Source organism: Stereum hirsutum (assembly GCF_000264905.1).
Source record: "Stereum hirsutum FP-91666 SS1 unplaced genomic scaffold STEHIscaffold_7, whole genome shotgun sequence".
In the NCBI taxonomy this organism is placed as follows: domain Eukaryota; kingdom Fungi; phylum Basidiomycota; class Agaricomycetes; order Russulales; family Stereaceae; genus Stereum; species Stereum hirsutum.
The window spans coordinates 780,735-804,101 of NW_006763137.1; the positions used below are offsets into that span (position 1 = coordinate 780,735).

General features: G+C 52.0%; 6 protein-coding genes across 6 annotated transcripts; 3 read left to right on the forward strand and 3 right to left on the reverse strand.

Annotated features, from left to right (window-relative positions):
• Window positions 1-547: 547 nt before the first annotated feature.
• On the reverse strand, window positions 548-3,367 carry STEHIDRAFT_97224 (kinesin-domain-containing protein). Its single transcript, XM_007304187.1, has 6 exons — window positions 1,986-3,367; window positions 1,788-1,931; window positions 1,614-1,727; window positions 1,032-1,553; window positions 890-961; window positions 548-821 (listed from the first exon to the last, which is right to left on the reverse strand). The coding sequence occupies exons 1-6, from the start codon at window positions 3,207-3,209 to the stop codon at window positions 771-773; spliced, it is 2,127 nt and encodes a 708-aa protein (XP_007304249.1). The 5' UTR covers window positions 3,210-3,367; the 3' UTR covers window positions 548-770.
• An 820-nt stretch (window positions 3,368-4,187) lies between these two features.
• Window positions 4,188-7,162, forward strand: STEHIDRAFT_168531 (uncharacterized protein; the record flags this gene model as incomplete). Its single annotated transcript, XM_007304188.1, has 7 exons — window positions 4,188-4,367; window positions 4,422-4,529; window positions 4,596-5,067; window positions 5,141-5,499; window positions 5,570-6,432; window positions 6,496-6,755; window positions 7,121-7,162. The coding sequence occupies exons 1-7, from the start codon at window positions 4,309-4,311 to the stop codon at window positions 7,160-7,162; spliced, it is 2,163 nt and encodes a 720-aa protein (XP_007304250.1). The 5' UTR covers window positions 4,188-4,308.
• A 716-nt stretch (window positions 7,163-7,878) lies between these two features.
• Window positions 7,879-10,463, reverse strand: STEHIDRAFT_58015 (carboxypeptidase S; the record flags this gene model as incomplete). The annotated part of the gene is made up of 12 exons (XM_007303964.1): window positions 7,879-7,964; window positions 8,057-8,157; window positions 8,276-8,590; window positions 8,656-8,714; window positions 8,799-9,080; window positions 9,170-9,294; window positions 9,344-9,419; window positions 9,471-9,564; window positions 9,635-9,761; window positions 9,842-9,945; window positions 10,083-10,181; window positions 10,237-10,463. 12 exons carry the CDS (start codon window positions 10,461-10,463, stop codon window positions 7,879-7,881), a joined length of 1,695 nt encoding a protein of 564 aa, XP_007304026.1.
• Window positions 10,464-10,879: 416 nt separating this feature from the next.
• Window positions 10,880-12,924, forward strand: STEHIDRAFT_147130 (uncharacterized protein). Its single transcript, XM_007304189.1, has 9 exons — window positions 10,880-11,068; window positions 11,141-11,211; window positions 11,279-11,371; window positions 11,435-11,533; window positions 11,590-11,701; window positions 11,772-12,144; window positions 12,205-12,349; window positions 12,418-12,658; window positions 12,767-12,924. The coding sequence occupies exons 1-9, from the start codon at window positions 10,915-10,917 to the stop codon at window positions 12,865-12,867; spliced, it is 1,389 nt and encodes a 462-aa protein (XP_007304251.1). The 5' UTR covers window positions 10,880-10,914; the 3' UTR covers window positions 12,868-12,924.
• A 7,217-nt stretch (window positions 12,925-20,141) lies between these two features.
• Window positions 20,142-21,981, reverse strand: STEHIDRAFT_57095 (uncharacterized protein; the record flags this gene model as incomplete). The annotated part of the gene is made up of 7 exons (XM_007303886.1): window positions 20,142-20,278; window positions 20,335-20,563; window positions 20,632-21,230; window positions 21,298-21,418; window positions 21,489-21,663; window positions 21,768-21,855; window positions 21,939-21,981. The coding sequence occupies 7 exons, from the start codon at window positions 21,979-21,981 to the stop codon at window positions 20,142-20,144; spliced, it is 1,392 nt and encodes a 463-aa protein (XP_007303948.1).
• A 313-nt stretch (window positions 21,982-22,294) lies between these two features.
• On the forward strand, window positions 22,295-23,367 carry STEHIDRAFT_79068 (UBC-like protein). Its single transcript, XM_007303972.1, has 4 exons — window positions 22,295-22,333; window positions 22,406-22,545; window positions 22,699-22,904; window positions 23,072-23,367. Exons 1-4 carry the CDS (start codon window positions 22,324-22,326, stop codon window positions 23,130-23,132), a joined length of 417 nt encoding a protein of 138 aa, XP_007304034.1. The 5' UTR covers window positions 22,295-22,323; the 3' UTR covers window positions 23,133-23,367.

The following is a 23,367-nucleotide window of genomic DNA, read 5'->3' on the forward strand; positions in this document are numbered from 1 at the left end:
ACTCTACATAGGCGGCCAGGGAACATATCTATGTGCTGTGAACATCCGAGTCGTGTTCAAAAAACATTGACCGTAATCACGAATCAGTTTCGCGCTAGACGGATAACTTGCCGTCGGACGCAATGAGGGCCCATACCGTTCGCTGCCTTGACATTTGGGTTCATCGGCCTCTGCTTTGCCTAGGAGGAATCTCGAGTCAACTCGACTGGATCGCGGAATGTGGACAGTGACTGGGCCCGCCGGGCACGGCGTAAGCACTCCCAATCCCGTTCAAGAACATGTGGTATAGAGAAGACCAGAAGTGCTTGTGCAAGATATTTACCAAGCAAGGTGGCTGCTGCCGAAGGTAGCGCTCCCCCAGTGATCTTACGTCAGCCAATTGGACGTGTGCAGATCCAAAGCCAAACGCGTTTCCGCGCGCGCGTAAACCCCTGTCGCAAATTAAAAGCGCCCGGCTGACTGCGACAGTGCGCCACAAATCCATCGTTCGGTCATCATGCACAGGTGGCGAGCACTTACACTCAGAGGGCGACAAGGAGATATTCAAGGCGGTACTGATTGGGAAGGTATGCTATGATCTACATTACAAAAACATCAACATAAGCCGCAAGTCGCATGGAAGGGATTTGCCCTGGCAAATCTTCAAACGCGTCAGGGTAGTATCTCGGAATATATCCAAGGGAGTCGACGAGGTATCCACAAAAAACAGCGAACAGAAACAAATAAATAGAGTAAAGTCAAACCAAGAGTCCGTCATTCTCGCCACGGAATTACCCGCTCTTAATCTGCTTCTTGGCGGTACCAATGGTAGTGTTGTTGACCTGTGGGACGAAGATGTGATTAGTTTCGAGAGACCATTCATAATGTTCGGGCCAAGGGGTTCCCATACCTTCGTAGCGAACCGAAGTGAGCAGAGCGACTCGTTCAGGTGAGCGGCAAGTGGCGAAAGATTGAGTACCATCTAGAGCACGAGCGCAAAACGAAACAGTCAGAACGAGGCTAGACAATTAGCTGAGCAACGAAGGACGTACCAAAGTCTTCGAATTCCCGCTCAAAGAATTTTGCAGCAAATACGTCAACTTCGAGTTTCTATACGGGATATGCTTATTATCCCCTCCCATCTGACCCTTCTCCCCCAACGCCGCAATAACGTCACCCAACGCGCTCAAACTCTTATTAATACTCTGCGTTTCCTTCAACCTATCCTTCTCCTTCATCCCATCATGCCCAACCACGCTCAGCCTCTCACTTCCCGCCAAATCCACGAGGTTCAAAGTCCCTTCGCAGCTCTCTCCCGTCGCGGAGTTGGCGCCCTTGATGCGTAAAGTGAAGACGGAGTGTGAGCGCGATGAACGCTCGTTCATCAGTGTGGAGGCCACGGTACGTCGGGATTGGGCGAGCGAGAGCAGAGAGCGGACTTGGGTGGGGGAGGTAAGAGGGAGGACGGTGGCGTCAGTTACGCGGGTTGTGTGCGTCTTGGGGTCGTGTTTGATTTCGTGTTTCTTGCTATCGAGTGCATGTTTGCCGAGGAGGTCGTTGATAGTCTCGTTGTACTATAGGACACAGGTCGTTAGAGACGGTCGAAGCCCGGGAAGTAACTACGGTGGACTTACGATTTCAAGGAATTGTCCTTCCATAGTATATTCCCAACCCTTTGATCTGAGCTCTTCCGTAACACGGAAAACTTGTTCGACTGCTCGGGGAATCATACCGGAAGTCGACTCCGTCTGCGAAACTCATGGTCAATGGTGGACGCTGGGTGGCGTAAGAAAGAAAGATCGTCTTACTGGGCCACCTTCCATGGTGAATGACTTCCCAGAGCCGGTCTGACCGTACGCAAAGATACAGACGTTGTAGCCATCAGTGCATGACTGTGCGAGCTGTGAAATCTCTTCGAAGACCTCTGCTTGAGTATTGTGCGGCTCAAAGACCTATAGCCCAGACATGAGCATAATTGGTAGTAATTTGAGTGGATGAAAACGTACCCTGTCAAATCCAAAGTTCCATGCCTCCTTTCTCTCCTGCCCCATCGCATTCTCACTCGCCGCACTCAGAGCAATCTCCCTATGGTCCCTCTTGTCCGGGAACGCCATCTGCGCCAATGCCTCCTTCCTCTTCCTTTCCACCTCCTCCTTCGCACTCCCCATCGCCAACCCCAAATCCGACGGCAACACCGGCCTAACCCTGCAAAACACCCTGATGTTCCCTTTCAACTCCTGCACCATATTATGCAATCTCCTCCTCACCGTCTCCGCCTCCCTTAGTTCCTGCTCCTGCTCCTCCATCCTCCTCGTAGCCGCCTCCAGCTCCATCTTCAAACTATGCACCGTCCCCGTCGTACCATCATACGAACTCTGTAACGCCACAACCTGAGCCTGCAACGCCTGAATCTGACTCGTCAATGTCAAGGCCGTATTGCTCTGCCTGCTAATCGTCCCCCGTAGCTCACTCACGCTCTCCCTCTCCCTCCCCAAATCCTCCTTCGTAACCCTCACATCCTCCTCCAACTCCCTAATCTTCCTCTCCTTCCGCTTAATCTCTCCCTCCAGCTCCGTCACCTCCTTCCCATGCCGTTTCTTCAGTGCATCGATCTCGTCCGACGCATTAATGAGTTCGCGTCGATGTGCGAGTTCTTGGGTACGTGTGGCGGCGAGCTCAGAAGAAAGTGTGAGATGATTGGCATGGAGTTCGGAGAGTTTGGCTCGCTCGGCGTCCATATGCGCACGGTCGGCCTGTTGAGCCGTCTGGATGTGCTTCACCTGACTCTTCAGGTCGGCCAGATCAGTGGGCGGTGTGAAATTGAATTTGGAGTTAGACATGAGATTCGACGTAGACTGCGAAGGAACGCGTTGCGGGCCAGACATCGTCCTCCCAGCACCACCACCGTTCCTAGATGACGACGCAGTCGTCGTCCTCGGCGCGGGCCTCCCAAGTGGCACGACGGTCTTTGGAGGAGGGGCGCTCGTCGCCCGCGTCGTCCGCAGAGGTTTCGTCAACGGGGGCGGACCGATCCCCATCCCGTTTCTTTGTGTGCCTTGAGATTTGGGATTGTTGGTCTTCTGCCTCAGAGGGGCGTTGGGTCGAGAGTCACCGTTCTCCGCGATGGCAGGTAGCTTGCGCGCGGGCTCGTCACCATCGTGCGCGGCTTTACGCTTGAGATTGAGTGCGCCTGTGCCGCCAGTTAGAGACGATGTAAACGAGGCAGGCATGGTAAGCTTTGAGTTTGGTTTGATATCGGTACCGGCGTCTGCGTTAGAGCTGTTGTTGATTTTACTTCGGGATCGCGTGGTAATGTTTGCCGACGGAGGGGGAACTTGAATGTCGTCTGGCAGGATGGCGTTGTTGAGGCCGAGCCGAGGGAGCCTGGAGGCCATCGTACGTATACGACGCGAGGGCGGCGGTTGGGGCGGAGGTGACGGCAGCAGTGTGTCCTTGTTTTCGATGGTTCAAATCGGCAAACAATGGCATCCGAACGCGTCTGTCACGTGATGGCGTTCGAACACCGACATGTGTGGCGGTGGCACGAATGTCCTTTCTCTGCTCGACCACATCCTACTCTTGTTCTTATTCTCCGCGTTATCAGCTCTCTAAGTACTAAGTTACCTTCATTCAGCGACCACAGAAGTGAACGTAGTCGCGATTGGAAATACTTACACCGCGGTGTAGCCGTCTATGTTCACATCCATTTGGATTGAATTTGCTGGCATTGCAGCTCTACTGTCGCTCGTTAATTGCCTCAGCCTTGGCCAAGCCTTGGCACCACGTCCAAGTCGACTAACTGATTATCCACTCTCTTTCCACTGGCAATACATGAAGCTACCATTGGACAAAGTACTGTCTCTACCTGCGTTATAACCGATCCTACGATTTATCCTGCTCGGCCCTGACTCTTCAATTTTTGCAATTCCTTTTATCGGATTTTGGATTGTGCTTCTGCCCATAGTGTCAGAAAATTACTGCGTTTATCTGCCTATATGTCCCAGGGTGGAAGATACCACAGGAAGGGCACTGAAACCGAGGGCCGGCGTCTATCTCATCCATCAATCAACTGCGAACGAGGCCGGGAAGCTCCCAGCCATCATGCATCATTTGCTCGACCTCTAACTTACCATCAAGCTTCGCTCTCGACATCAGCACAGCTTTTTCAGGTGTCTCTCAGTCTCTCTTTCCTACTGGAAGGCTGTTTTCTGCAGCAGCTTGGCTGGTTATAATCTGGAACTTGGGTCACACACGCTTTGAAGTTCGCGATATTCGCTCACACATCCCTTAGAACTTGAACAGACGTTCAGTGACTTTACATCAAGCCACATGAGCTCAGAGTCTGATGAGGATGCGATCGATATGAGCTCAGACTCTGCCTTTGCATCGTGAGTCTTCTCGTGTTCTACAAGAGCATTTCGTTGATATGAGACCATCCTTAGATCGTCTGCCGCTACTAGACACATCAACAGGAGCTCTCGTAATTACCGTGCACCCAAACATGAGGAAGAAACCAACATATCCTCTCCTGATGACTCCCTGAAACTAGTGTGAGTCCTTTTGAGTCCTTATCTTATGAGCCTGACCATTGTTTCTAACTCTTACAAAACTCACAGTGGCTACTCACCAAGGCCAATGGTCTCCCTCATCATCGGCATTGACAACTATACACATATTCGCCAGTTGAAAGGCGCAGTCGCCGATGCGCATTCGATGCACGACTACCTCGTCAACCGTCTAGGCGTTCCGCCCAACTCAATCGACATGCTCATCAATGGACAGGCGACCCGTGCAGCAATCATTCACTCCATCAAAGACATATCGCGTCGTCTCGCGGCTCAAACAGGTCCGGCCCCAGCTGCTAATGCGATCTTGATATATTTCGCTGGGCACGGGACGATGGCTAAGGCACCTAAGAATTGGAGAGGAGAACGGGAGGGTGCTCCTATACCGATGATTTGTCCGAGCGATGTCTTCGCTCCAGCATCGGACTCTGAAGGACGCGTGGTGCAGCCGATACCGGGAAACACAATCGCTGGCCTTTTGAGGTCGTTATCAAAGGAGGGATATAGAGGAAATGAGTATATTGTGAGTATTGCGAGCGAACTACGTATCATTCTTCAAGTATATAATGTTTTCCTCTCACCTTCGTGCCCCTCAGACTGTCATCCTCGATTGCTGCCATTCCAGCTCAGGTGTTCGTGGGGCTACGAGTACCGACGACACTAATCCGGCACGCTCTATACGTTCGGTCACCTACGAGCCAGCTGCAATGCCTCTCCATCTCGACAAGGATATAGCGATGTCGATCGAGAACAAAGCACCGTCAATGTCGTCTTTCATGCCCCCAGAAGCCGATTCGCATGTGCTCCTTGCAGCCTGTGGTGCGGGCGAGGCTGCGTGGGAAGTGCAGGGCAGAGGATGGTTCACCGCTAACCTGCTCCGTGTGCTGGAGAGCGTCCGCGACCTGAGTCATTTGACATACTACGAACTCGTGGAACGTCTTCCTTCCACCCCAGGGTGCGTCCCCTAACATGTGAAGCCAGTTATGTATTTCGAGGCTAAATCGCCGGTGTTATCATTCTTAAAGTCAACATCCCCAGTTCGAAGGGCTCTGGTTAAACAGATATATCTTTTCAGGTATGGCCCGTGAACGAATGTCCCCCATTCGTCGTAACGGAAACGTCTGGATCATGGGCGCAGGGGATGCCCACGGCATTCTGCCTTCTTCCAAGATCTACGTTTCCTCCGGGAAAGATCCCAGCCTTTCCAAGACAGTCGATATCGACTTCGAGGTCATCCGTATCTCTGCATTTCAATCTGTGCTCAAGGAAATTACGCCGGCGACGACCGCAGAAAACGCGAAGTACCCTCCATTACTATACGGCCGAACAGCATTCGCAAACTGGGAGTGCCGTGTCTATATCGACAAAGATGACGACACCTTGAGGCCTCTTTATGAGGGTTTATCGGCCTGGAAACATCGTGCAGCGACAGGGCAGGACAATGCTGTCCTTTTGTACACTTTGGTCGAAAGCTGGGACGAGCCGGAGATCGTAGTTACCCACGAAGAGGACCAGATATGTTTCGACCTCGTCGTGTCCCATCTTCCTCCGGGCCATATCCCGACGCATCTCCCTTTTCGTCTCTGGGACCCGTACATCTACCCCCTCAAAGACCTTTTTGATCGCAAAGCGAACCTTGACTGGCAACTCCGACGAAGAGGCAATTTGGCCGATGTGGAAAAGTTAGTTCAGCTGGAGATGTTTGAGCAGGAAGAAAGATGGGAAGGGGATATATGTCAACTTCGATCTTGTGGGGGTGATCTTGTCGTGGATGGTCGGATAAAACAGCTGAAGGGGAATGCCCTCTATGGGCTTAAGCTCACGAACAACACCGACCATGATCTTTATGCATCATTGTTCTACTTCAATCGCCGTGACTTCAGTATCCGTGAGTTTCCTGCGTTAGTGGTCGATAACTGAGTTTTAGCACTAACGCGATGCGGCATGCTAGGTCCGTATTACCTCCCCGCTCGTGCCCACGACGACAATACTCGAGCCCTCAATTGTAATGGAGGCACTTTAGTGCTCACACCCCAACTCCCGAAAGACCTCACGCAGAGCTCTGCGGAAAACCAAACACGTCCTGTCGGCGGAGATGTATACCAAGAAATAGGTTGTCTCAAGGTCTTCTTGACGAGGGAGTGGGTTGACCTGTCGTACATCGCGTGTATACCCATATTCGATCCGAAAGTCGGGTCTACTGGTGTGACGGTGAGTTACGATAGGGTATGTACGACGGAATTTATTCCGACTGTCAAAGTGGACGCGGCGGTATGGGTGTGAATAACAAATGTCCTTACGTTGTTGCTCAGCGCTGGTGGATGTTCATCGGACTGACCACAAGGGGGACTGAGAAAAAGCTATGACCAACTGATTAACTCACGCTGAATCATCCACAATTGATACCAAGAAAAAAGAACAAAAACAGCAATCTACTATATAATGGGAAAGCAGTCTCTAGACAAGCCACGTGCGAGAGCCCTTTTTGGAAGCTCCTATATTCGGTAACGTCGACATACTGCGCTCATGTGGATAACGTGTGGCCCTGTGCTTCCCTACTAATCACCGCTCTGCAGTTGCTCTTGCACGCTCTAAGTGCCATGGAGGATTGGTTGTAGTGCGTGAATATCAAGTGAATATGTTTCGTCTGAATCTTATGTGGGAGAGCAGTGTCCCACGGTCTAAAATGGCAACTGCCGTTTATGGCCGTTCTGCGACGGCGGCACTGCTGTGTGGCGACTTTCTGTCTCTTTCTCGATCTCACCTCAGTAGCATATGAACCAACGGGGAGCAAGATCGAAACGAGTTTGCGTCTGACCAATCAACGGGGAGCGAGATCGAAAAGAGTCTACGTGCACGCTGGCTTGATACATCTTTTATTGGCGTTGTGAGTGATCACACCAAGATCACACTGGTGAGCTCGCACACATGCTGCGATATTTGGTTTCTGTGGAGTCTGCTCCTCATAAGAGCGACGGGAAGCTACCGATACTTCCTGACACCTCAAATAATCGGAATATTTCCAGCCACAAAATTTCAGTGTCACGGTCCCGATGATGTTAGATCAATGTCGCGAGGAAATGGGCCACATCGAAGGAGACATTGTCATTGGCTTTGTGTGGGACTTTTGTGGGCTTGAAATTTCAGTTGAAGCGGTCATTGAAGTACAACGGTTGATATTTGTGCGCGAGCACGGGTAACTGCTAGTACACCTGAAAGTACAACAACAGCGATCAGCTCCACGTCCAAGACGGAGTACCGACAACATCTCCCATTCACCACGCGCAAAAATGAACGCAGAGGCCTTAGGACCCAGTTCCTCGCTCAAGCCCGTCTAATCCAGCAAATCTGTCTCGTCGGCGTTCAGTATCAACGTCGTGAACATACGGATCATCTCGAGGTAACCCTCCGCCTTCACGGCTAGTTTGACACGTAAACGTTAGGATCCCCGCATGTCAACATTGAGCTAAACAAGGTTTCCGAAGAAGAGGAAGGAGAGGAAAGGAGCGTACCTTCGTTGACGGTATGCGCTCCATTGAAATTATCGCTCGCACCGCGATGCCCATATCGGAAAATGTGCTGCGTAAGATTCCAGTAGTGCCTTGTATCTATTCTCACGGAGTCAGCTCGCTGCCTTCATATCATGTCGTGACCGCAGATAACATACCAGTATTGCCTGTAGTCGTCCCTCATCAGTCTCCGTCTTTATTCGCGATGATCACTAATAAAACATACCAAGATTTAAGCCAGGCGCCATCACAGCCTTGTTCTCCTTCGCATACTCTGTCCCATTCTCTGTCCTCAACGAGGTTGCCAGTGTGGACAAGATCGTTCCGCTCAGCAATCTCCAAGGTCCGCTGGACAGATCTGTGGACGTAACGGGCGCAGGGTTCAGAGCCGTGCCGTACGCGTCCGTGAGCTTGACTTCACCGATGGGGGTGGTGGAGGGCGGGATGACAGTTCCGAAGGAGTTGAGGGTGAGGTTGAGGGAGGTGGTGACAGGGGAGAGGACGTCGGTGTAACGCTGAATAAGTTCTGCGACTGAACTGGTGGGGGGATAGCACACTGTATTGAGCCCACAGCAGACGAGAAGATGAAAAAACATATATACCTTGCGTCACTGATCCTATGATCTACGACGGCCCACGCCCGTTCTGGCAATGCGTTCACCTAAGCAGAACAAGATTGAACTAGCACTCCAGGCATATGTCTCTCCACATCATCTGAACCAGAAGAGCCAGACAATAAACATACCTTGACACCACCACCAATAAGATCGATGGCCTGCGTCGTCCCCGCAATCGCCCTATACTTCCTCTCGTCTTGCTCCATCAACTTATCTTCTAGCAATCCCAATGCACTAGAGTTGGAGCCGGAAGAGGCGGCAGCGATGAGCTCGCTAAGAGTAGGGTCGAAAGAGGGATCGTGTGCGGCGGAACACTGGAGGGCAGAAAAGTAGGTGCTTCCCGGGTGGAGGGCCACCGGGAGAGGGTGAGATTCAAGGGAGGTGATGAGGGTTGAAAGGAGGCCTATTCCCTGTGAAGAAGAGAAAAGTGGAGAAGCTTCGACGAGAGAACTAGAGGAAACGAAGGTATGAAGAATTCGAGGTGAAAGGTAAGACGTACCGTATGTGCAGGCGGTACGCTGCTGTGTCCGCCAGGTGTGTTGACCTCGATTCTGACGTTGAGTTTCCCCTTCTCGGCAACAGCGGGAGTAGAGAATATGACGCCGTGGACGCTGTTGTATCCACCTATAAAATATTCAGTATTAGAAGTAGAGCCACTCTCGAAGTGACTTACCGCCCTCATCGACGAGCATAGCGAACGAGTCGCGCCCGTAAGTGTCGAGCAAGTAGTCCTTCATGTACCTCGCACCCTGATACATATCATTAGAGCAAGATAGAGGAAATCTGATAGTATGACTTACATCGACACCACCACGCTCCTCGTCGATACCATACGCAAGAACAATGGATCGAGCAGGTTTGAACCCTTTTTTAAGCAATGATTCTATCGCAGTCCTAAGTATTTGATGAATGTCAATATGTTCCTCTCTAAGAGGATATGGAATGAAAAGAGAGATGGACATACAGACTGCCGATCAGACCAGACTTGTCATCACAAGAGCCACGGCCCCAGATCCATTCACCGTCGAAGTATCCGGAGTAGGGAGGTTGGAGCCATTGATCCACAGTTACAGGATCGACGGGAACGACATCTGTATAGAACCATGGAAATGACGGTGTTAATAGGTGTACGACGGATTGTAGGCAAGTGACCGGGAAAATTCTACTCTACCTTGGTGAGCAGTCAAAAGCAAAGGCTTGAGTGATGTGTCGGAGCCTTGCCAGTGGTATACCAACGCGTACTTGTGAATAACCGTCCGCGGGAGGGTGGAGTGTCTGAAAACGAACGATAAATATCTTCTGTCGCGTGACAATAAACCAGTAATAGTTTTATGGCGTGCTTTTACGAATAATACTCGGAGATGGCGAAGTTCGTGTGGGGACAGGACTCTGAGAAGGAACAGAGCACGTACACGAGAGGGAAACGTTTCAGCATGTAGTCATGAAGCAGAAGGCGTGTCTCCCATCGAGGATCTTCACCAACTGGGCCAATGTCGTCGTACGACTCAGTTCTGCATCACAGCCGGTAAGTTCAAGATACACATAGCTCCCTTGGTAGATACGTACGGGATCCTCACAGCACCTCCCAGGTTCTCGTACGCCCACAATTTATACTCTTCAGTCCCATACAGACCATCCATCTCTGCAAGAAAAGCCGCATGCTTCTGAGGCGAGAGGGGATCGGCCTGGGGACATAGAGCCTCTCCACTCGCAGCATTTGATTGTGAAGCTGAGGGGCGTTCGGGATTTAGAGACAATACGAAGGCATCGGTCTCTAGATGAGCAGATCGCATGTACAGGAGAACCAAGCAAGCGAGACCAACAGCTGCCTGAGATAGATGAAAAATGCGACGCCATTTCTTCGAAACGGTAGGAATACGGAAACTCTGGGGCGTAACAGGAACCTGTACTGGCAGAACCTGCTGCTCGAGCAAAAGCTCCTGTCTGCGTTTCTCGGGATCCTGAACCATAGCTGCCTCAGAGCTGAGATGAAAGAGAAGGGTCGTGAGGAAGCAGCAGAACCTCTGTATCTTTATATCAATAGACCAGCTCGCCGAGGGAAAAGGTCCATGGAAATGATTGCATGATGCTCTCCCAAAGCGCGGAAGGGTCAAGAGGACATCCCGCTACGCCGCCACGTGCTCCAGATATTGGAATTTACGCGTATATCCAGGGTTCTCACGGTCTTCCGCCATAGTCCGCTGTCCATCCCGCATTCTACTTCAACTGTCCGTGCAGGCTGCAATGTCTGCTTTAACCGCCTCTGTATCGCGTACGGGCGCGTCGCTGGCCTCATGTAAAGTTTCTCTGCGCGCTGGACCATCTGTGCTCACGGTACAACACCAGCAAATGCGTGGATATGCCCAGCAAAAACGGAAAGTTCCAGTGAAGAAGACATGTACGTCTCATTCCTGACATCATTGTAGCAAACCGAATCTGAAGTTGTTTTGTCTTGTTCATGGTATCACAGCACAATCGTTCAAGGTCAAGGGTGGTCCAGGTGGCCTTGGGACAGGTCCAAAACGAGCGAGGGCCACTGGGGTGCGCACGAAACTTCCAGTCTGCTCTCCACCATCTTTACAAACTCATAGCCATATTTTACTTTCAGATATTCAGACCTATGTCCGCGAATCAGCTCACTCATCCCATATTTCAAGCTGGTGGTGTTGACGGACTGGAAGGCATGCCCGAGTTCCAACCAGTGCGTTGCCACATCTCACGAAACCAACGACATGTCTTAATTCAATGCATTTTAACCCTATAGTTAGCACTACCTGAGAGTGCTGGAAAGGCTCTTGCATTTCCGAACCCTGAGAACCACATCATCCAAACATTCGGAGTCCCAAAGAACCTAGTGCTTGAGGTACGCTCGGTTCAACCTTTCCGTCTAGTGTATGGCGCTCACTGTGCTTCACATAGTGGCGACTGCTGTCAAAACCTGTCTCGGTAGTACGGGATATGACACTCGACCTCGTTCAAAAGCTCGACGCTGCAAGTTCAAAATCGAGCGAGGGAAATAGGTTTGTTCTCGGTGCGTTAGAGTCAACGTATTCGTCAGGATCTCAACTCTAAAACACCCAACCTTTCCCAAACCTTCACAGGTGGGCCTAAAGGCTCCGGGAAATCGCTTCTCCTCCTCCAAGCAGTCGAGTACGCTGCGGCATCTAACTGGCTAGTCCTCTACATCCCCCGCGGAATAGACCTCGTCAACTCTTCATCCAATTACGTCTACGACCTTCGCACCCAGTCATATTACCAACCAAATTTCGCATTTCAAACTCTTCAACGCTTTAAGATCGTCAATGCGAAGTTGCTCGAAGGGTTGAAGGTGCATAGAGATGTCGAGATTGAGAGGCACGAGACGGTGAAGGGGGGAGTTCCATTGGCTGAGTTAATCGAGGTTGGGGTGCAAGATAAGACTGTGGCGCCGACGGTCTTGGAAGCGATGTTGGAGTGCTTGGGTGCGCAGACAGAGTGAGTTCTTTATCTTCCGGTTTTGGTAGAAGGGATGGCACTGAACACGTTAATGCGCAGACTTCCTGTTCTAGTAGCAGTAGACGACTTCCAAGCTCTCTTCTGCAAATCTGCATACCGTGATCCACTATACGGTTCCCTCCGCGCCTGGCATCTTTCCATGCCTCGTCTCCTCCTCGAATATGCCAGTGGCCGTAGAACTTTCGTGCGTATCCCTCTCTTTCCATCTTCTCTGCTCCCAGCCACTCTAACTGATTACGTTTCCTATTCCAGGCTCGTGGCGCCTTCGTCGGCGCCATCTCCTCCACTTCGAACACCTATGCCCTCACACCCGAAGTCCGCTACGCACTTGGCTTCCAGCAAGACCTTCAGCCGTCTCCGTACATCAAAGTTCCGGAGGAAGTTAAGATATACACGAAAGGGATCAAGGCGCTGGATGTACCGGAGAAGTTGAGCGTGAGCGAGGCCGCGGCCCTGTTTGAGGTGTGGATGAAGAACAAGACGTTGCATACCAGTAAGTGTACACTCTCACTTTTCGACGCTCTGGAGGTCTGCGTTTCCCATGCATGAAGGAGTTGTGGTTTTTAGCGATGATGGCATTTGCTGACGATGTAATTCATAGACCCGACGGACGAGCTCTTCATGACGAAGTATACGGAGTCGTCAGGGAACGCGAGAGACTTTGTTTGGAGGGGGTTGTTAGCTACCTTAGCTTCTCATTAATTACTGTCAACCTGCTTTGGCATTTGCATATCATAGAATGATTTGCCAATACCTCCCTTCTCACTAGACAGTTATAACTGTTTGCGCTCGCTGTGGACAACGAAGGGAAGCCTGAGAGAGTTGAGCCGATCTACCTTTGAGACGTGCCCATGGACTTGGCGCAGCCAGATCACCCAACAGCGTGGCGCTGTGGCCCACGGAAGTTCGAGCGCCGCTGAGCCGAAAGAACGCGCGTCGGAAGCAGGTTCAAAATCAGTAATCGCTGGGAAGATCGTTCGCATGTCCTTGGAATCTTGCTCGTGCCTGCTGTTGGTGAGGTTTAAACCCCCCCGTTCAGCTCAGCCTCGTACAAGTACAGTGGCATGCGCATGCCTCTTGCCATTGAACTCGTTTGACTCGCTCAACTCGGAACTGCTATTGCCACAGGAAACCTTGAATACCCAGCTATTTACTTGCTTCCGCATTGCTTCGTTCTCGTTCTCGGTGCTATCAATTTCGTAACATCTCATTCATCGCTTTCGATTTGACCCACACACTCGTCTCGCACATCAGAACATCAATTGCCGGCATGCCGTTCAAAATACCTTATCGTCTTTCGCTTCCTCTTCTCCATCCGCGTCCAGCCCGACCCTGCCTATCGCCTGGAATTGGTGCATGGCTCGTACTTTCGTCTCCCTGCGTACGCACTCAGTGGCAGGGTCACATTTCATCCCTCACTCAGTCTCGGTCGTTGTTGACTTGCTCGTTTCGGAGTCGATCGATGCATCGTTCAACCAGGCATTGCTCTCCGGATGCCAGGAGTGTCATACCAACAATGTCTTTCGCGGATACAATCAAACCCCCGAGAATAGCAAAGCACATATTCGTACGTTTACCCACCCTCTAAGATTGAGTTGTATCCTTGTTCGTCCGGATTTTTTCGTTCACCTGGTCTTCTTCCCAGTTCGCAATAGCTACCTCAGCAGCCGTATTCCTTCTAGCCGCCAGAATGACAAATAGGGAAACGGCAATGTTCACAGGAGCGATACAAGAGCACAATCGCAAGGAAGGGCAAAAGTTTGACACCGATAGTATGACAATGCGAGCCATCAAACGGGCTCTGGATGTGGAGGTGAGATTTTCTGTTGACGCATTGCTTCGCCCTTACGTTAGGTCGTTCGGTGCTATAGCTACCGGGCGCTCACTGTTCAATTGAATTTGAATTCACTTAGACAGCCAAAAAGCGGAACGCGTCCCTTTCCAGATCCTTTTTTTCCATTCTTCCTACGGGCCTCAAAGAATTCGTCATAAGTGCGCATCTGGTCATAACCTCGACGTTCGCCACCTATGAGGAACTGCAAATCGCGTTCAATCTTTCCGCTGCGTCGTTCATTGTGTGGGTCGCGGGGAAAACTCCACGCTTTAAACCCTGGATACAAGCACACTTTGTACATCGTCCATTTCATGATCGCGGTAAGGCGTATACTATGGCGACTGGCTTGCTTAACCGTAACCCCTTCTCGATGGGGTCCGCGATGATGTTTGTATTTCGTAAGCATTGAATTACGGGGTTGTTCACCCTGAGCCGCGCTGACCTTATAATCTTCGGAATAATTCTCTCCGCAGTATTCTTCGCGGGTGATTGGTTCCGCGCTAAGCAGCGTCATACAACTTCTGAGCTTCAGGAAGCGTCTGCCCGCTATCATATGTATGCCTTTCTGTTTACAGGTAAGTATAGCGCATTGACCATTGTCATCGATATCTGATAAAGTCTCGCCGTGCTTTTAACCTAAATAGCCGGCATTTTCTCGTCCCTGTGCCACCACATCTATGTGGTCCGTGTTCGACTGCCCCGGTTACTCGCTTTTGTATCTCGGCCCATGCCCACAAACACCTCTAAGTCCATTCACATGAACAATATCACGACCTCCACCGCTGAATCGACATCGACTCCTAACGTCAATCTCCCGTCTCGACAAAACCACCATCATACAACCAGCTCTCCTTCTGTGCCTTACCCTGAGCCAATCTCAGACTTCATTGAACCGTCTTTCATAGACCTATTTGCCAACTCCCAAAGACAGACACTCGCTCCCTCTGTGCCGGTGGAAGTGCTCATCTCCAAACTTGAACGTCCGGTATCGAGCCTTCGGAGCGCTGTCTGGGGCTGTGGTGTACTTGTGGCATTGTTTATATGGAATGTGGATCAGTACATGACTGTAAGCGAAGAGAGCAAGTGGAGAGCCAGGTTTCAGTTTTATTTCCCCTGGGGGTTGTACATGATATCGGAGATAGGCTGGAGGTGTGTGTTCTCATCTTGCTTATCTGTCCATGTCTTGCCTTCGGTTAGCCTGGCATTATACTACTCACTTCAAGTTAGCGGTGGCCAGTTGCCTCTTAGTAGACGATGCCCGTAGCTGACGTACGTGACACGCTCTATCCCTCTTTCAGGCCCTTCAGCCTCGCCTCTCACCTCGCTGGAGTATTATTCGGAGGGGTTTACTACTTCTACGGGATGGAGTTCTGGGATTACGTCAGGTTCAAGTGCTGTAAGTGGCAGAAGCTGGAGAAGTTGTTGCTACCGGGACCAGCGTCGAAAGCCTTGTCGCCGACAGAGAGTCAAAAGTGACCAGGCCGGTATGGGATCGTTCTTCCTTGGATAGACTCGTGTGTCGTGTTCATTGATGATGTCTCAGGCCTGTAGTTCGCCTAGGGAGTTGTTGGTTCTTACCAGCTCATCTCTCAATATCATCTTGCTCCTCCCAGCTCATCCAAAAATTCTATAACGAGGACTTCATGCGGTTCTCTCCAATTTTCCGTGCACCTGAGCTCAGTCAAGATTGCAGCGTGAAGGAGACTAGCTCTGGCATGTTCACGACAAGAATAGGATCTCGAGCGCGCCGATGCTAGGCGATTATAGCAGCGATGCGGATATCCTCGCCGAATACGCAGGAGCGTCCCATTCCCGGTAGTATAGCGATGATGGGAGCACCTCTAATACCAGACATACGCATGGTCAGATGCCTACCTCTGAGCAACGGCAACACCGATGCGTACCCCCCCCCCCCCCCGCCCCGCGCGGGTACCTCATCCTCGACCGTTACTGAGCGTCTTGACGAATGTTTTAGATATTATACTTGTTTTTATCGTAGAGGAGCTTCAGACGGTCGCACAGAAGACTATTCCAAAATACGATTTATTGACGCTCACCCCCATGGGCTAACAGGATCGCCGCAACATCGGGCTATACACTACATGTACACAGATACGGCGCTGGGGAAGAGATGGCTATAGCATTGTACTTACCGACGTCTGTTAGCTTCCCCCCGGAAAGGTACTAGTCTCCTGGGCCACGAAGAGGCCGACGCCATACCAGGAGAAAAAAGAGAGGCCTAGCCTCGGTAGAATACACTAAGTGTGCGAAAACTCCCCCAACGAAACCAAATAAATAAGAGAAGAAAAGGTCCAATTTTGGTGTCGTGCACGCGGTTCCGGTACCACCAGCAACGATGACGGGAACATTAGGGATCCGGAGTTCCAGGTTCAGGAGGGTAATATAGGGAATAATAACCGAGGAGTCAGCGCCATTGTGGTCGGAGGGGGCGTACCATGTCCAGAAGGGGAGTCCATTGAGTAATCCGATCCAAAAGGCTCTCTCTCTCCGCCTTGCCCACGTTAGGGTCATTCCTATAGTATAGGCATACTGGCGTCAGTATACAACCATCATCGTCGCCAAAACCCAAAGAAAATATGACGCACGGAGGCCATAAAGGCAGGACACGGTGCTCCACGGTGCTCGTGCCGAACTGGGGGAGAGAACCCCAACGAGCGGGGGGCGTCTGTTAGCTTCCCTCCGAGGAGGTACTAATCTCCTGGGCCACGAAGAGGCCGACGCCATACCAGGAGAAAAAAGGGAGGCCTAGCCTCGGTAGAATGCACTCAAAGTGCGAAAACTCCCCCAACGAAACGAAAGAAAGAAAAGAGAAAGAGATCCGTTGTTGGCGTGGCATATGCACTGCCAGTACCGCCACCAACGAGCATACTAGGGGTCCGGGCTTCCAAGAAGGTAATATAGGGGATAATCGCCGAGAAATCAGTTTCATTCCGGCCGGAGAGGGGCGTACCATGGCCAGACCAGCGAAGAAGGGGAATCCGCCGAAGACTCCAGTATAAAGGCTCTCTCTGCCTTGCCCACATTGGGGTCATTCCTATACAGAAAGATCGACATCAGCATACAGCCACGAGCATCCTTAAAGACGAGAGAAACGTGACGCACAAAGGCCACAAAGGCAGAACACGACGCTCGTGCCGATATGGGGGAGAGAACCCCAACGAGCGGCCGGGGGGCGTCTGTTAGCTTCCCTCCGAAGAGGTACTAATCCCCTGGGCCACGAAGAGGCCGACGCTGTACCAGGGGACATAATGAGAGGACTAGCCTCGAAGAGAAGGTGATACACCCGAAGGGGGTCTAGCAAAGAAAAGATTGGACCATCCCCAGGACGATGCACGACGTTGGCCGGCATGTCCCTTGATTAGGGGTCAGGGTATTATGTCCGGGAAGCCACTGCATATCCCTCGAGGTTCTTGAGGCCAACGCAACGCGACTCTGCGTACATCCCCGTGACACCCATGGCCTGTGAACCGCGTCGCGAGCGATCCTAATCCAACACGGTCCCGGCTTGAAGTTGAAGTTTTGATGTTGAGTCTTGACACCGGTATCCAATCGGTCGGCCTGCGTGAATAAAGACGAGTGAGAATGTTGCACTTTAAAATGAGAGTGGCGCGAAAGAGTGCGAGAGGAAAAAGGGAAACATCATGGGTGAACAACAGTCGATACGATGGAGGGGAGGTGTGAATGGATAAGCGACGACAGAAGGGTGGCACTCGTGACAAACAGCCAAAGGCCATGTACAGTGAATGAAAGATGGTTGAAGATAAGGAGGGGACGAGCGAGTGAGTGGAGTAAGAGAAAGGTCGATGAAACTCACCTTAGTAGGGTCCAGTCGAACTTGGCATGGGAGGGAGGAGATGGTGGTGGTAGAGGAGAGAGAAGGTGAGGGATCATAAGCGAGACCAGGTGGGTCTTATATACACCAGGGAAGGATTCAAACTCCTCCCGGCAAGAGGCACTCAGACACCGGACGACGAAACATACCGAGGCCCATCAGTCCGAAACCGTGCCCAGATCCCAGAACTATAAGCGTTATCTGATCGTATCGCATGGTGGCACGGCACTCATAAATGGCCAACAATGGAAAATGACCCGATTAGGAAGCGAATGTTGGGACCCACAACGGCCTGTGGCGCGTGTTCGAGAGAGCAAAAAGCAGATTATCTCTGCGATGCACCTTCCGTTTCGCACAAAATTACATCACTTTGTGCCCCTCCTCACTGGGAATGCAATGGCATAAAGGGAATGGATGGGCGCAGGCAGCAGGGATTGTGAGGAGGGCAGAAGCTGAGCGTACTTGGTTGTGGCACCCGAATTTCATTTTCGAACCACGTAACGGCCTCGTGTTTGGAGTGCCGGCGGACACCGGAAACCGCCGGGAAGTCCTGGGCCATCACTCTGCCGCGTTGCCGTCCGTTTCTTTTGTCTTTCAAGTTACCAAATGCGTCCACAATGCAGGCCTCGTATATTACGCTCCATGCCTATCGACGTCTCTTCCTGTAAATCATAGAAGTAAATTAAACGAAATCCATTACAATGGAGATACATCCACACCGAGCATAGCTAGCAGTCCATCCGTCCGTCACAATATCTCTCAAATCTGTACTTCTTATCCCGCCAACGACTCATTCCACCTCCACGCAAATTCGATCTCCCTTCACGCACCGACACCCGGCGCAGAAGGCTGCTCTCCATGCCCCTCCTCACCCGGCCCGCCCACCTTCATCCCCGCAAACTGACTCTGCAACGCCGGCACCCCCGCTCCATAATACGCTGGTCCTCCTCCGGCCGGAGACACAGGCCCCGCAGGACCAGCAGCGGCATATCCCACAGGACTAGGCAACGAACTCGTCGAATCCGCTCTCTGCACCGCTCCCGGTCCCATTCCCGCAGCACTACCGATCAACGAAGCTGGTGGACCTCCGGAAGTGCCAGGACCCGCATGTTGTTGACGCGCCTGGATGGCCTGCACGAATGCGTTGGAGCCGAGAGGTGAGTGCGCTTGTGCTTGTGCGTGTGTCGAGTGTACAGGGCTGGTGACGGTAGGGGGCACTTCAGTCGGTGCGGCCGATCCAGGACGCACGGTCGATGTCGGAGAAGAGTATCCTGCCGCAGGACCAGGCGCAGCGGCATGTGCGTCAACTTCTGGGCTCGGTGCTTGTCCAGCTGCTTGTCCATACATCCCATATCCGTACGCTTGACTTTCAGGCTGGGGGGACTGAGGCTGCTGCTGCTGCTGCTGCTGAGGATGCGGCTGTTGTTGATATTGGGGCTGCTGCTGATACTGAGGCTGCTGTTGATATCCCGCCGACGTATCGATATGATTCTGCGGTTGAGCTTGCTGCAGGGGGGATTCGCCTTGGACCTGAGCCTGAACATCCTGCACTTGTCCCTGCAACTGTCCAGGAAGCGGCAACGGCGGCTCAGCCTGGTCCGTAACGCCCGGCACGGAGAAGAAGTACACAGAGCCAGTCGGATCCGTTCCTCCCTGCGCATAGTACTGTGCCCAAGCCTGCACGTTCGGGTCCTCGTACGTCGCGTTAGGATCGTAAGTGTACGGCGGCCCTTGCTGAGGCGAAGGCACAGGAGAGGGTTCGGGCTCGGGCTGTGATTGAAGCTGAGGCTGGAGTTGGGGTTGGACCTGAGCTTGTTGCGGTTGAGGCTGAAGCTGCTGTTGCTGCTGTTGTTGCTGAGCGGGAGCAGGACCGTAAGGATTCGGAAGCTGCTGCGTAGAACCATATGGCGTCTGTTCAGGCTGCTGAGGCGCCTGTTGCTGAGGCGCATACCCGTACGGTTGCGGTCCGCCAAGTCCATAGGGAGCTTGTTGTTGCTGCTGCGGCTGCTGAGCTTGTGGGGGTTGCTGTTGAGGCTGAGGTCCACCAGCGGGAGGGCCGTATGGCTGTTGAGGATAGGCACCCTCCTGACCTGGAGCGTACGCCGATGCGGGAGCAGGATAGGCGTTATAGCCTGGTTGGTCGTAGACGTTGGGGTTCCAGCCATAGGCTTGAGGACCGGCATTAGGGTGGCCACGAGAGTAGGCACGAGAGTCAGGACGGCCCTGATATGATGGCTGGGCTTGCATGTACGGGGGACGACTGTCATAGTCTGCAAAAGAATGGCAAAATTAGGTCATGGAGATAAATAAAGACGATGACGATGGAGCAGACGTACATTCCGAATGCCTAGCAAGAGATTCCTCCATCATGCGGTCGAAGATTGTCCTTGCTTTCACAAAGCTTTCGTTCATCGCCACCAGGTCGGCTGCCCAAAAGATATCAGCATGAAAGGCCATGAAGTATTTTGACCGAAAATCTTACCTCTCTTTTGGCTGTACTTGTCGATCAACTTCACGATCTTTGGCCTAAGCGCCATACTCGATCTGTAAAGCTCCTGGATCTCCTCATTATCTGCCAGATTGTCCCTGGCAGGATCGAGCGACCTCAGCATCTGGAGCAGCCTGTCCACGTTCGTAGCCTGCATGAACACAGCAGCTTCTTGTTGGGCTTCAGCGGCTAGCTCAGCGGGGGTAGGCTCCGGAAGAGGTTCCTAATGGCGAAATCTGTGAGCCTTAATCGAGAAAGGGCAGTGTCGGGAACGGGAATATCCACGCGTACCACATAGTTTACGGGGAATATTCCTGTATGTCCTTTCAACTGTCCCCTCCACCAATCCTTATACCCCCTATCCACAACCTTAATCACATCCCCCTTCTCAAACGCCAACTCTCCCGGCTCCGTCGGCTCAAACGTATGCAACGCCCTCACCCTCGTCACCACCGCCCCCGTCATACTCGCCGTCGGAACAGGACTGGCAGCAGACTGGGCCACAGGTGCATTCACGAACGACGGAATGGTCGCAGTAGGCGCAGGCGAAACTGCGGGAGAAGTGGGTCTTGCGGCGGAAGAGGCGACAGCGGCAGAGGGAGCGTAGCCTCCGACGTAGGTTGGTTCGACGCTGGTGCTGTGGCTCCCCATGCCCATGCCCATGCTGGAGGAAGAGGGACCGGGAGTGGCACCGCTGCTTCCTGCGTGGGAGCTGGACGCACCGGCACCGTTGGAGGAAGAGGCGAGGGAATATTGGCCCCAGGCGGCACGTCCACCTTTATCTTGGACGGAGATCTCGAGTGCACGTTGCAGTTCTTCTTCTTCGCGCCTGCGGACTTCATCGTCAACGTCGGGCGGGGGAGGTTCTGAGGGTGTTTCGAATTTGTAGCCTGAGGATGAAGTATCGAGTTACCATCTGCGACGGGGGCACTGATTAAAGGCGAGTGGGGTTGTTACCTTTGGCTTTGAGACCGTTATAGCTGTCCTCCATTATACCAAGCGTGGGGTCATTCTCGAACTCAGCGGCCCACATAGCTATGAGTGCCAAACACCGTTGCTTGACCTTCTCATGTGAGGTCTATGAATAGATCACAACAACGCTATCAGTACGAACCTAGAGCGTTCAAGTCGAAGGGTCGTGTACTTACACGGTCAGTAATCAGCTTCTCCAGAGCTTGCGTGAATGCTCTCGACGCAATCTCTCTGTGCAAGTCGATAGTACAGTTCTTCGACAGCGACTCGACGAGCGCGAGCGAATACAGCTGAACATTCGGGTTCCGGTGTGCCAAACGCTTGAGAATCGCAGCGATGACATTTCGAGCACTATATGAGGAAGGTAAGTACAAGTGTATGAGGATATAAGGGATTTACGGTGAAAGAAAGTCGACGGTTTGATGAGATAAGTCAGGAAAGAGAGAGGAACATACCCTGCTTCGCCTTCGTCCTGCACTTTATCGCAGAGATTCAGTATGAGCTCCCAGTTCTCGCTCGTCAGGTTCTCATCCGTTGTCTTGACTGTCCATCATCGTGAACACGGAGCAAGAGGATCAAATGAACAGCTGGTCTCATATCCCGAAAGATGACGGAGTTGTACGTACCGACAATCTCATCGTACGGATTCGTAGCTCCTGCTCGAAACATGTTAATTTATTCTCGTTCAGATAGTCTTCTCCTTGTAGATAGTCGTCGTTTGGGGTGAAAAAGCGACAAAGTGGCGGTGAGCAAGAAGGGAGTGAGCAGGCCGCAGTCCTGGGGGCTGTGACTAGATGCGAAGTGGACTTGATGGAGTCCGCCCGAGCAGGCCAAGGGTCCTTAATTTCCGTACCGGGATGCCCGATTGGGGCTTATCAGGAAAGTAAAGGGCTTGTCGGAGGGGTTATGGGGCCCGATGTAGTAATGCTAACTGGGGTTTAGGGGTTATTGTAGAGTTGGTGGCCACGATTGATCCCTAACTGATCACCTTCCTTCTCCTCATCCTCCTCCATGGCTAAGAGTATGTTGTCGATTCAAGTGGTTCGGAAACATACGTTGAATACTTACATGATGTGCTTGAATGAAACTTTAGTACCACGCAACTTCCGCCTGCTCGAAGAGCTCGAGAAGGGCGAGAAAGGCATCGGCGATGGCTCATGCTCGTATGGTCTCGAAGACGGAGACGACATCCTCATGAGCCACTGGAACGGAACCATCATCGGACCAGGACACGTACGTTATTCTTCTCATTCTTTCCATCATAATATTTCCCTTCGTTTTTCTCTATTGTTTGTACCATCGCACCCGTATAAACTGACTCATCTCCCGCCACACCACCGCCCCTCACACTATTCCTTGCCCTTCACCGATCCCAAACACTCATAGACCGTACACGAGAACCGAATCTACAGTCTCAAGATCACCTGTGGCGAGACGTACCCCGACCGCCCACCGACCGTCCAGTTCGTCTCGCGCGTCAACCTCCCGTTCGTGAACCAGACCGATGGCACGGTCGATACGTCCAAGCTTCCCGTTTTAGCGCACTGGAACAGGAATAGCAGCATCGAGACGGTATTAGTCGAGATTCGACGGTGCGTAGCACTCCTCGTATTTCCCTTTTCCTTTGTTTCTTGTTTTCTTCTTCTTGGGGGGCCGTTGGAGATGGGTATGAATTGGCGCCTGTGTTATTCGTGGGCGTGTTGCGTGTGATCGCGAGGCTGACTCGTGTTCCGTGTTGTGGCGCCACCTGCTTCCATAGGGAGATGTCCTCTTTCAACAACCGCAAGCTTCCCCAACCCGCCGAAGGCTCGACGTTCTGATCGCTCATCTTCCTCGACCACCTCACATTTCACATCTCACGATTCACGACCATACATACATAATATCATTGATATTTGAGCATACTGTATCCCCGCCTTTGCCTCCCGTTTTCTGACACGGGGCTAGGCGCTGAAGCAGGACATGAAAGCAAAGAAGTAGCATCTGTTGTTGTTGTTGTTGTCGTTGTTGTTGTTGTTGTTGTTGTTGTTCAATATTATCATCTGTCTGTCTGCC

Bases quoted from the DNA above. Each gene is read 5' to 3' on its own strand.
- STEHIDRAFT_97224 (XM_007304187.1), bottom strand. From the start codon at position 3,209: ATGCCTGCCTCGTTTACATCGTCTCTAACTGGCGGCACAGGCGCACTC. The intron at 1,932-1,985 runs GTACGTTTTCAT...TCTGGGCTATAG, and splicing joins GGAACTTTGGATTTGACAGG to GTCTTTGAGCCGCACAATAC. The intron at 822-889 runs GTATGGGAACCC...TTCGTCCCACAG, and splicing joins CACTTCGGTTCGCTACGAAG to GTCAACAACACTACCATTGG.
- STEHIDRAFT_147130 (XM_007304189.1), top strand. From the start codon at position 10,915: ATGTCTGCTTTAACCGCCTCTGTATCGCGTACGGGCGCGTCGCTGGCC. The intron at 11,212-11,278 runs GTGCGCACGAAA...TTTTACTTTCAG, and splicing joins AACGAGCGAGGGCCACTGGG to ATATTCAGACCTATGTCCGC. The intron at 12,659-12,766 runs GTAAGTGTACAC...TGTAATTCATAG, and splicing joins GAACAAGACGTTGCATACCA to ACCCGACGGACGAGCTCTTC.
- STEHIDRAFT_79068 (XM_007303972.1), top strand. The intron at 22,546-22,698 runs GTACGTTATTCT...AAACACTCATAG, and splicing joins CCATCATCGGACCAGGACAC to ACCGTACACGAGAACCGAAT. The intron at 22,905-23,071 runs GTGCGTAGCACT...CTGCTTCCATAG, and splicing joins GTATTAGTCGAGATTCGACG to GGAGATGTCCTCTTTCAACA.